The sequence below is a fragment of the Sinocyclocheilus grahami genome, unplaced genomic scaffold (genome assembly GCF_001515645.1).
Source record: "Sinocyclocheilus grahami isolate Dianchi unplaced genomic scaffold, SAMN03320097.WGS_v1.1 scaffold329.1, whole genome shotgun sequence".
In the NCBI taxonomy this organism is placed as follows: domain Eukaryota; kingdom Metazoa; phylum Chordata; class Actinopteri; order Cypriniformes; family Cyprinidae; genus Sinocyclocheilus; species Sinocyclocheilus grahami.
The window spans coordinates 959,415-971,685 of record NW_015505508.1 but is presented as its reverse complement, the minus strand read 5'-3'; the positions used below and the strand labels follow the sequence as shown (position 1 = coordinate 971,685).

General features: G+C 41.2%; 1 protein-coding gene across 1 annotated transcript in view; it reads left to right on the top strand.

Moving 5' to 3' along the window:
• grin3ba (glutamate receptor, ionotropic, N-methyl-D-aspartate 3Ba) overlaps window positions 1-11,928 on the top strand; it is a 39,984-nt gene extending 28,056 nt beyond the window's left edge. The window contains exons 6-9 of the mRNA XM_016295025.1: window positions 3,002-3,153; window positions 9,632-9,796; window positions 10,126-10,196; window positions 11,169-11,928. Coding sequence (XP_016150511.1) covers window positions 3,002-3,153; window positions 9,632-9,796; window positions 10,126-10,196; window positions 11,169-11,715 — 935 coding nt within the window. The 3' untranslated portion in view covers window positions 11,716-11,928. The remainder of the gene's footprint in view (window positions 1-3,001; window positions 3,154-9,631; window positions 9,797-10,125; window positions 10,197-11,168) is intronic.
• The last annotated feature ends 343 nt before the right edge of the window (window positions 11,929-12,271 follow it).

The following is a 12,271-nucleotide window of genomic DNA, read 5'->3' as shown; positions in this document are numbered from 1 at the left end:
CCCCCCCCCCCATTAAAATAGGTTGCATAAAAGGCTTAGTTTGATCCTGCAAAATTTTCCTTCACTTTATTTTCTGTCACACTTGAGGTAAAATGGAGGTCAGCTGATGAGCAAGCATCGCCTCACACTAGACACTGAGAATTCAATTTCTTCAGAGATAAACAACAAACAGGATATGATGTCACGCTCTAGGGCTTTTGTTTTTTAAAGGGGTCCTATTACGCTCTTTTGGGGGTGTACTAGAACAGGCTCTCATACTAGGTTGTTTGAAAAACACATTATTTTTCACATATTTTACATTATTACAACACCTCTCTCCCCAGTCTGGCATGAACGGCTCGAATAGTACCTGTATCAAATGAAAGCCCTCCTTCTGAAATACGAAATGTGCTGTGATTGGTTAGCTGGGCCAGTGTGTGTTGTGATTGGCACACACTTGGCGCCTGGTCGGGAAATGTCATGCCCCTTACCATAGCCACCTGCAAAGATGTTATCTCCTACTGCATGCATAGGAATTTTCCCTGCTATCTGCCAAAAGCTTCCCTTATGCCTTTGAGTCAGCTTTTTATTAGATAGATGATCAAGGCTAAACCATCACTATCACATCTGCTGGCCTGAAATGGACAGCTCTGACAAGGTCTGTAAAACCTGTAAACAGCAAGGTGCGTAATCAAACCATACAGGCGAAAAACTGGCATCTAAGGTTGTCAAAATAAAAAGTGTGTTCAGTAGCATATCAGTTTTTTGGAAATTGGTCTTGAGAATTGTGAAAATTTCACTGGTATCAACTACTGAACTTGTATTAAAATTGTATTAAAATTTTAAATAAAACTTTTTAAAAATTATTTTTCCCAATTTTTTGGGAACTTGGTCCTTGTGGCTTGGTACTGAATTATGGTACTTTTAACTTTCCCCAGTTCAATTCACAGGCTTTGCTCAAATTAAAAGAACGCCCTTCAGTAGAAACTGTCTCTTCAGAGTGGACCATGTCCTTTTAACGCTGCTGGAAAAATCCCTTATTGTATTAGTTTACACAGCACACTTTATGAATGCCTGGATCCACTCCATTAAGAATATTTCAACAGCCCGTCGGTGCCCCCTCTTCAAAGAGTTCAACAGCACACATTATTGGTTGTAGAGGACACTGAGTAAAATACAGCAGCACAACTCAGTAGGAGAGGACAGAAGTTTATCAGGATGCAAGGGATGTTGTGCCACGTGCTGAAAGGAGGGGAGGGATTGCTTGCCAGGAGTGATGTGTGGGTTTGCTGGTGAGGCGAGAGCTTTGATGAAATTTGTGCATGTCAGAGTTGAGCTCGTATCTCTCCGGCTGCAGAGACGCCACAATGACAGACGCTCTGTCTACAGAGAATTGGCACAGGGTGCCAAAGATTCATGATTGTTCCTTCTCAAGGCTCTCTGACATATCAATAATAGAGGTATCAATTCAAAATAGAATGTGGATGGTCTCTTTAACAAAACCCCACAGCATTCATTGGACCAGCTGAGCTGTATGTGTAATGTTGTTTTGATATTCTAGCCAAAGACAAATAAATATGTTTGTCTAAAAGAGCATGCTCAAACATTTATGTCAATTGTTACTTTTTAATATTAGCAGGATTGAAGTTAACACTTACAGTACATTTCAATTTGTTAATATTATTTAATGCATTAGGTTTAAAAATAAGTGCACTAAATTTTGTTAAATGTGCATGTATAGTGTACTTCAAATCTTAAAAGTATTTTTTTTTTAACTGTACTGGCAGATAATATATTATTAATTAAGTAAAAGTTAACTTACACTAAGAGTAATTAAACAGACTTTCATGACTTTCATGACTGTTTCTTAACAGAGGAATAGTTCACCCAAAAATAAAAATTTGCTGAAAATGTACTCCATCCAATAGACAGGCCACCCAATATGTATATTAATCTGTTTCTTTATCAGAACAGATTTGGGGAGATTTAGCATTACATCACTTGCCCACCAATGGATCCTCTGCAGTGAATGGGTGCCGTCAGAATGAGAGTCCAAACAGCTGATAAAAACATCACAAGTAGTCCACGCAACACCATTCCATCAATTAACACTTGTGACGTGAAAAGCTGCATGTTTGTAATAAACAAATCCATCATTAGGGTGTTTAAATTTAAAACTGTTTCTTCTGAACTAAATACGAGTCCATAATCCATAATATATCTTCCTCCAGTGAAAAATTCCATCAAATGTTGTCCTTTAATATCAAAATCCACCAACATATTTGTTTAGAACTCTTTCTGGACTGTTTTCACTTGTAAACAGTGCTTGATCTGTGCATATTTCTTTCCTGATTCATACAAGATTACTTTTTCACTGGAGAAATCGATATTATGGATAGAGGACTCATATTTTAGCCAAAAGCACCAGATTGAAGTTAAAAGTGTCTTAATGATGAATTTATTTCAAACAAGCTTTTCATTTCACAAGATGTTAATTGATGGACTGGAGTCACATGGATTACTTGTGTATTATCGTGATGTTTTTATCAGCTATTTGGACTCTCATTCTCATTCGGCACCCATTCACTGCAGAGGATCCATTGGTGAGCAAGGGATGTAATGCTATATTTCTCCAAATATGTTCTCAGGATGAAACAAAGTTATCTACATCTTGGATGACCTGAGGGTAAATTTTCAGCAGTTTTTTATTTTTGGACGAACTGTTCCTTTTAGTACATTTCTTAATAATGTCAAACTAAAAGTTTTTCTTTAAAGAAAATTTAAATCATCATGTTTTAATAATCTTTTGTTGGGCTTTAAAGAAGTACACTAATTTTTAGGTGCTGACTAACATACTGAATAACATGTTTGTTCCTTCTCAAGGTTCTCTGACATATCAACAATAGAAGAATCAATTCACAATAGAATGGGGATGTTTTTTTTAACAAAACCCCACAGCGTTCAGTGGTCTAGCTGAGCTGTATGTGTAAAGTTGTTGTTTTGTTATTGTTTGTGCTTTCAGGTTATGGGATCGGGCTGCCCCAGAACTCCCCTCTCACTCGCAATGTGTCTGAATATGTCAGCCGCTACAAGTCTGAAGGTTACATGGACATACTGCACGACAAGTGGTATAAAGTGGTTCCCTGTGGAAAGAGGGTTTTTGCTGTGACAGAGGTGAGCCATCAAAAAAGAAAGTCTGAATATGTGTGTGCGTGTGTGTTTTTATTCACAGGCGAGTGAGTGGCTTCTGCCCTTGGCCAAGATTCTCTTTGAGCTCTTTTCCCCCTGAAAAATCCTTTTGTTTGGAATTACTGTCTCCTGCAGTTTAATAGCCGTTCTGTCAGAGCAACGTCGGGCCACCACAATCCATTTTCATTCCTGAGGGCTTCATGCCAGCCGTACCGCCCCGCACACCTGAGGCTGTGAGTAGCAGCCACCAGCGCACTCCATCAATGGAGCCTCAGTCAATAACCTCCCATGAGTTGTAGCGCTCCTGTAAGACATTGTCTCGGACAGTCTGGCTTCATTACCTAGCTGTGATTATGAATGAGGGACTTCATGAGCACAAGCAATGACATTTGTTTTCGGCCCGTGTGCCAGCTGGAACTCATCTCACGTTCTCCCTCTCTCTTGCTCCAGAGCCAAGCTGTCCTATCACCACAGACACCACGCTGTAAAACCACTACTTTGCTGTGCAATAAATTCTCCAAACAAGCAGACGGGATCGACCGTGAGGTCCTCACAGTCAGTCGTCCTCTTTGAATGTTTATTCTAGAGCTGTTTATAGAAGAAATTTCAAATGCAAAAGCAGCATTTTATATCCTTAGCGTAATTCAGTCTTAATTTAATTTGTCAGAATTCTTCAAAGGGCATCTTGGTTTGTAGCCAGATACAAAGATGCAGGGTTGAAAGAGATGGGGAATAGCAACAATCCAACATTAAGTGCTGCATTTGGCGTTCTCTCAAAATAAATGAATAAACAAATGCCAGAATTTGTTCCTTAATATTACTTTGTTCACAGTTAAAGCACTTCTGTGGATTTTGTGCCTACAGAGTGTATAAAGCCAACGACAAATACATGTTTGTCTAAAAGAGTACCTTTTTGTGGGAGTATGTTTAATATTTTAACATGAGCAGGATTGAAGGTAATGCATTACAGAGAGGGTAATTCATTAGGTGTACCCTTGTAAAAAAAATTAAATAAAATAAAAAAGGTGGTGTATTTAATTGTAATGAATGTGCACTTGTAATTTACTTCAAATCTTAAATTAGTGTTTTATCCAATATTACATTTACTAAATTGCAACTTAATCTTTACCAATGTGTAATTACCTATATATATATATATACAGTGGGTACGGAAAGTATTCAGACCCCCTTAAATTTTTCACTGTTATATTGCAGCCATTTGCTAAAATCATTTAAGTAAATTTTTTTTCCTCATTAATGTACACACAGCACCCCATATTGACAGAAAAACACAGAATTGTTGACATTTTTGCAGATTTATTAAAAAAGAAAAACTGAAATATCACATGGTCCTAAGTATTCAGACCCTTTGCTCAGTATTTAGTAGAAGCACCCTTTTGATCGAATACAGCCATGAGTCTTTTTGGGAAAGATCCAACAAGTTTTTCACACCTGGATTTGAGGATCCTCTGCCATTCCTCCTTGCAGAGCCTCTCCAGTTCTGTCAGGTTGGATAGTAAACGTTGGTGGACAGCCATTTTTAGGTCTCTCCAGAGATGCGGGTCTGAATACTTTCCGTACCCACTGTATATATATATGTATATATATATATATATATATATATCATACGTCATGACAGACAAGTTTTAATAGAGGGTGAGTGTCTGATGCCAGTTTTGTGGGAGATCGTGGAACAGCTTCCAAGGAGTCGTTGGAGGATCGCGGGAGAACCAGAAGGCAAGTCTTTCTAGGAGAATATCATATAGAGAGTCCAGGACAGTCCATAGGAGTGAACGGTAGACCGCACAGTGAATGACTGATGTGTGTGTATTTGTAGTGTGGCTTGATTGGTGACAGCAGGTGCGGGTGATTAGAACTCGGGTGACTGTGATTGGGTGATTGACCTGGCTGGTGACTGCAGTGACTGATGAATCCCTGACATTACCCCTACCCCCCAGGGGCGGCTCCTGACACCCTCATGCGGCGACGGGGGCGGCCACGGCTTCTGGGTGCAGGGTGACCAGGATGGGTGCGATGGAAGTCCTCCAGTAGTAAAGGGTCCAGAATGTTGTCCCTGGCCACCTGAGTATGCACTGTCGTCCCTGGGTACCCGAGTATGCCCTGAAACGACGTGAGGCCGGTGGTGGTCTGGGTCAGGGAATTCTGTGCATACTCGGCCCAAGGGAGGAAACGGCTCCAGCTGTGTTGGTCATCGTGACAGTATGCCCGGAGGTAACGCCAGAGTTCCTGGATCTTCCTCTCAGTCTGGCCATTTGTCTGGGTATGGTAGCCGGAGGATAAGTTGACCATGACCCCTAGTAGTCGGAAGAATGTCCTCCAAACGCGGGAGATAAACTGAGGTCCCCTGTCAGAGACTACATTCTCGGGGACTCCAAAGTTTCTGAAGACGCGAGTGAATAAACTTTCTGCAGTGTCGAGAGTGGTTGGAAGTCCTGGGAGGGGGATTAGCTTACAGGCTTTGGAAAAACGATCTACGACCACCAAGATAAAGGTATTCCCCTCTGAGTTGGGTAAGTCAGTCACAAAATCGATTGCCAGGTGAGACCAGGGTCGATGGGGAATCGGCAGGGGCACTAGCTTGCCTACGGGGAGGTGACGAGGGGTCTTGGACATGGCACAGACTGAACAACCTCGGACGTACCTGATAACATCCTGGGTCTTACTGGGCCACCAGTACCGAGCTTGGAGGAGCGAGAGGGTCTGCTGGCTGCCTGGGTGTCCAGAGCCCGGTACATTTTGAACGTAGCCCAGAAGGGATTGTCATTGGGGAGTGGGCACATACGTTTTCCATTCTGGGCCTCCCAGCGGAGCAGGTTCAGTAAGAGTGGCGGCTCGAATGTCCTAGTCGATGTTCCATTTAATGGGGCTTACAATCAAGGCTGCTCGTGCTCATTTCCCGGGCAGATGGAGACAATTCAATAGGTCCTGGGATATGAAATTGCCCAAGGAGCCCGAGTCGACGAGGGCAGGGACTGAAACAGAAAGGTCTGGGGTGAATAGTTGTACCGATAGCATTGACAAAGTGGAAACGACAGGGTCTAGTTGGAGGGTACTCACCGCAGGACGTGAGAGTCTGACTGGGCAGGTCCTGATGTAATGATCCGCCGCAACGCAGTATAGACCGACCGGCTGCGAGACAGCGAGCACGTTCTGACGGGGTGAGCCGTGAGGTGTCCACTTGCATCGGCTCTGGTACTGGGGAACCCGTGCCGGGCGTGACAGACTGGTGGGCGGCTTCGGTGGCTTGGCAGGTGGACAGACGCTGGGAAATTCGGTTGGCCCTTTGCATGAAGCTTTCCAGTCCAACGGAGTCATCATAGATAGCCATTTGAGCTTGTAAATGGGAATTCAATCCTTGCCGATAAGAGCCAATTAGGGCCACCTCATTCCACCCGCTAGTTGCCGCCAGCGTTCTGAACCGCAGGGTGTAGTAGTGAATGGATGACGTGCCTTGGCGCAGCCGCAGTAACTGGTCGGACCCCAATAGCACTCCTGCAGTGTGGCCAAAGACTTCTTTGAAATGGTTAGTGAAAGCATCATATTAATTAATTATGGCACTATTAGCTTTCCATATGGCCTTAGCCCACAACAGCGCTCTGCCATTAAGGGAAATCAGGAATGCTACCTTAGTGTGTTCGGTGGAAAATTTCTGCGGCTGCATCTCGATGAACAAGGCCACTTGCAGGAGGAAGCTGCCACACTCAGCTGCATCACCCGTGTATGAAGCAGGCATGGCCATGGGACTGACAGAGGCAGATTGGGGGGGGTTGTCGGAGGAAGCAGGGAAGCCCGGAGGGCATTTACCAGCTCCTCCAGGACTTCCGCATGTGTGGGAGGTCAAGGATCCATGGCGGTATTTGTATAGGCCCGGTCTTCTGTCATAAAGCAAGGCCAGATACAACGGGTAAGTGAAAGACAGGATGGTTTATTGATACAAGATGTGGAGGAGTGGAACGGGTTAGGTTAAGGCAGGTGAGTGTCAACAGAGTGAATGATTCCAGGGTTCTTATCGGAGTTCTGAGGGTGAGTGTCTGATGCCGGTTTCGTGGGAGATCGTGGAACAGCTTCCAAGGAGTCGTTGGAGGATCGCGGGAGAACCAGAAGGTAAGTCTTTCTATGAGAATATCATATAGAGAGTCCAGACCAGTCCATAGGCATGAACAGTAGACCAGACAGTGAGTGACTGTGATGTGTGTGTATTTGTAGTGTGGCTTGATTGGTGACAGCAGGTGCGGGTGATTAGAACTCAGGTGACTGTGATCGGGTGATTATCCTGGCTGGTAACTGCAGTGACTGTGATGAATCCCTGACAGCCTGTCTGTACATTTGACAGTGTTTACATTTAGTTCACTTAATGTTAAGTATATTATTTTAAAGTATATTACTTTACAGTAAATCCTGTTTGTTAACATTAGTTAATGCATAGCTAATATGGTCTTTGTTAATGTTAGTAAATAAAAGTATAACTGTTCATAGTTTTGTTTGTTAGTTCACAGTGCATTAATTAATGTTAACAAATACAACTTTTGATTTTAAATATATATTATTAAATTTTGAAATTAACATTTAATAGAAGTTAATTCATGTTAACTAATGTAGTTAACTAATGTTAGCTAATTAAACCTTATAAAATTTTTCCATTATTTCCTTTATAAGTAAAGTATGCTAACGTGTATTTCTGTTTCACAAGGGTCATTAAGCTAACAATTAGCGTCATTACAAATGTAATTAAAGAAATTAGTTACAAATGTAATCACATGCAGGTATTTTTAATATAAGTATGTGAATGTTAGTAATTAAAGATACTTAATATAAAGTTGGTCCACCTAGATACTCTTGTGTTAATTCATGTGTGTTCAAAATACATCATAATTCATGTGTTCAAAATACATAATAAATTCATTTTAATTACAACTTGAAATGTTAAACATGAATTGATGTGTATATAAATTAACATTAAATTAATAAATCCTAACATATAACATCTAACTGCATCCTCGTAAAAAAAAAATATATGATTTTCTTTTTTTTTTCTTTGCTCTCACTATCCCTTATTCCCATCCTGCCCTACTTTTACTATTTTGAACGACGATGGAAATCTTGTGTAACTGGCACTTCTTGTGTTTATTGCCATGCCATCCTATGTTGAATCACTTGTTCTATTGCACAAGTTGCTTTGGATAAAAGCATCTGCTAATTGAATAAATGTAAATTTAAATGTAACGTATAGAACCTTATTGTAAAGAGTTACCGCATTTAATGAAATCAGAGCAGCCAACATGAAGTGCAGTGAACATTTCATCTGACCAGTAGCGTGCATGCATGTGCATTTAGCCACTATCCCCTTCTATAACACTCTCTTGGAAACTGACATCATGATAAACGGCTGCAGCCAATCCTGTTATGTGTTAAGAATAAACACACTCACAGAAGAGGTAGCAGGACTGCGATGGAGTGAACATGGGACTGCAGTCTCAGTGTGTGCAATCTTAGATGACCAATGAGTGCCTTATATTGAGACATATATGAGAGACAGGAAGTGGAATATTTTCCCCTTTTCAGCTACTCCATGTAAGGATGACTTTCATTTCAATTATAACAGCAATACTTTATATAATTGTGATTAGTTCTAGTCAGCAGGACTCCTTCTCCCTCCAGATCAAAGCCATTGCAGGGAATGATAGATTCCTTTGTGTATGTTGGGGCTTCTAATACCCGAGGGGAAAATAACGCTGGGCCAGGCACTGGAAGGCCTATAATACCTGGAGAGAGCTAAATGTTAAGATTCACATAAGAAGACGTAAAAAACGAGCATTTTTGAAACATCTGTTGTAATATGAAATGAATTATTGGTGATTTATAGGTTGCTTGCAAAAAAAAGATATATTACATCAGAAAACTGTCATCAACTTCTTTAAAATGCCTGACTGCTTGTTCAGGTAGATAGATGCTGTAAAAACAGAAGGCTTTTTTTCCATTATTGGCCAATGAAAAATATCTACAGTATAAATAATAAACAAATAATGGAACACATTAATGTTCAAAAATTTGGGGTCGGTAAGATTTTTTAAATGTTTTTGAAAAAAGTCTCTTACTTAGCAAGGCTATGTTTATTTGATCAAAAATACAGTAAAAGCATTAATATTGAGAAATATTACTACAATTTAAAATAACTGTATTGTATATGAATATGTTTTAAAATTAAATGTATTCCTGTAAGGCAACGCTGAATTTTTAGCAGGCTTTAAAGTCACATGGTGCTTCAGAAATCATTCTAATATGCTGATTTGGTGCTCAAAAAACAGTGTTGAAAATAGTTGTGCAGCATTAAAAAAAAAAAAAGATGCATTCTCTGGGGAAAAGGTGCAGTCAGCAGCAGAGCTGTATTACACTGTGATCTTCTCTTGTGTGTTTTTAATTATTGTTGTTCATGTGTGTGCAGACTCTGCAGATGGGTATCCAGCATTTCTCGGGGCTGTTCGTGCTGTTGTGTGTGGGGGTGGCAGGTGCTTTACTCACTCTGCTGGGAGAGCACACTTTCTTCAGATTCATCCTGCCTCACCTGCGCCACCAGCAGAGATTCAAATACTGGCTCCACACCAGTCAGGTGAGCTCCTGCCTCCAAATGCTACAGCTGACAAACTTGGTAAAAAAAAAAAAAAAAAACAGATCGGTGTATAAAGGCTGATAACACTAAAGTAGTGCCAGTTAACTAAAGGAATTACTTTTTTCACTCTTATCTCTTTTAAATCTTATTCAAGATCTTATTCAAGAAGGCATGTTGCTGTCATAAACACAGGTGCATCCACTCCCTCTAGTGTTAGGAAGCTGAAAGCACAAGTCAGTAGTCTACAGTATATGTGGTAGGCCTATCTTGTATTTGATTATGTATATACTGCGTATGACTGTTGTTCTGTCCTTTTTCTATTTCTACAGAAAATCCACCGTGCATTAAATATGGGTTGTGATGATGAGAGGAAATCAGAGTTTGAGAGTAGTGACAGATGGTAAGTTAGGATTTTTGCGTAATAAATTGACAAATGACCACACTTTCTTAAAAGTGCAATGGAATGAAGTAATTCTCCTCATTGAAATTTAGACTAATGTTATTGTCAAATTACAGCAATTCTGGAATGGGCCTATTCTGATGGCTAATTAGCGGCATGCTGTGGTCAAATATTTCTGTATAATGAACACTAATCTATATAATTGTCCATTGTCACAGGCAAACGATCTTCAATAATATGCAGCTGTGCTGGTTTTGTGCCTCTCATATCATTCACTGAACTCATAATACATTATAAAATCATTTAATTCAGATAAATGTTGCATGACCATTTATTTATTTGGTAAGTGGCTATTTAACCCCATATATATACATAAAGTAATAGTCAGAATATATATATATATATACATATATATACTATAAATGTCTTTTACGTAAAAAAAAGTAGTAACAACTATCAATCAATCTACAGAAGGCATGTAATAGATGTGCAAAATGTGCAAAACCGGGTTTTCAGCAAAGTTTTGATTATGTTGATCATGTAATTTAGAGACCTTAGAATTTTGCATATCAAATATGATACTGTAGCATTTATAGGGTTAATAAGTTGTATGATGTACAGTTAGCCAGTCACATAGATTGATTGAAACAGGATCACTCTATCACCCTTTATTTTGAGATAAAGTCCAGCATACACTGTACACTATCATTTGCATAGTGTGTATAATAAAATAGTATTGTTTTGAACTAATGTGTGCAATTATTGTTATGTTTAAAAAAAAAACTCTAAGAAAGAAATTATAACGCAAAGGACAAAAATCAATATTGTACTCTCCAGTAAAAAGCGAGCAGATACTGTTTCATTAATGGCATATTGAAGAGACTCTGTGTTTCCATTGATTGTGGGGTCTGTTTGTGAATTGCTGTGCCCCTGCATCTTGTAAAACTGATTGCTGCTGTGTTTTCCTCTCAGTCCCACCTTGTGCCTGTCAGAGAACTGTAATCTCCACCGCCTGCCACCCTCCACTTCTTCTCCTCCGCCTCCCACCTCCTCGACTTCCCCTTCCACTTCTACAACCAAGTGGAACAATCAGAGCGCCAAGGTCGGTCGAGAGGCCAAAGAGCATAACAAGCGTGTCCACTTCAACTTGGAGACTCTCAACAGCTACCAACTCCAAGCTCTGCCCACTGGGCCAGAAAGGGGCAGGCGGGGGTTGGTGGGAAGTCCGCCCACCCAGTTGTGTTCCAACGGCGGTCCTAATCTCAGTCTGAGCCTGGTTCTCTCACCCCCGGCCTGTTCTGGACTCTCAACACCATGGGAAGAGGAGCTGCGGGAGCTTCAAGGGAGGATCGAGGAGTTTCGAGGCCAGCTCAGAGCCGCCCTGGCCAGGCGAGCCGAGCTCCAGCGGACCCTGGCCAGACAACAGCTCGGTCAATCTCAAATAAACTCAGCATCTAATCTCACCACCACAACTACCACCACCAACACCCTGACCAAAGACATCAACAAGGGGAGGTGATGTTTGGTACGTGGCAGGAGACTCACAAAGGCAGTGGGTATGAGGGGATAAGGGACATCCTCTCATCTGAGAAGTCACACCACGCTGTTTTCTGCCTTCTCCTTTCTCAATGACTGCTGGAGTGCTGTAGTGATGGATGAAACACTCTGTGATGGAGATTCATCTTGTAATCCTGCAGTCTGGCTGGCTTCCAGCTCCAGAGAGAAAGCATTTATCTGTGTGTGTGTGTGTGTGTGTGTGTGTGTGTGTGTGTGTGTGTGTGTGTGTGTGTGTGTGTGTGTGTGTGTGTGTGTGTGTGTGTGTGTGTGTGTGTGTGTGTGTATGTGTGCGATTAAAGCCAGGCAACTGAACAGAGAACAGACACTTCATGCAACCATTCACTGCTGGCCAAGGCGAATATCTGCATCCACAGACATCCAGCATGAAAATGGCTTCATTTTGTAAATAATTCAATGGGATTACTTAGTGGGATAAGCAACAATGCCTCGGACGGCAGGCCCATGGACCACCCACAATCCGTTCAATGACCGCCTGATGCATATTGATACTGATGCAC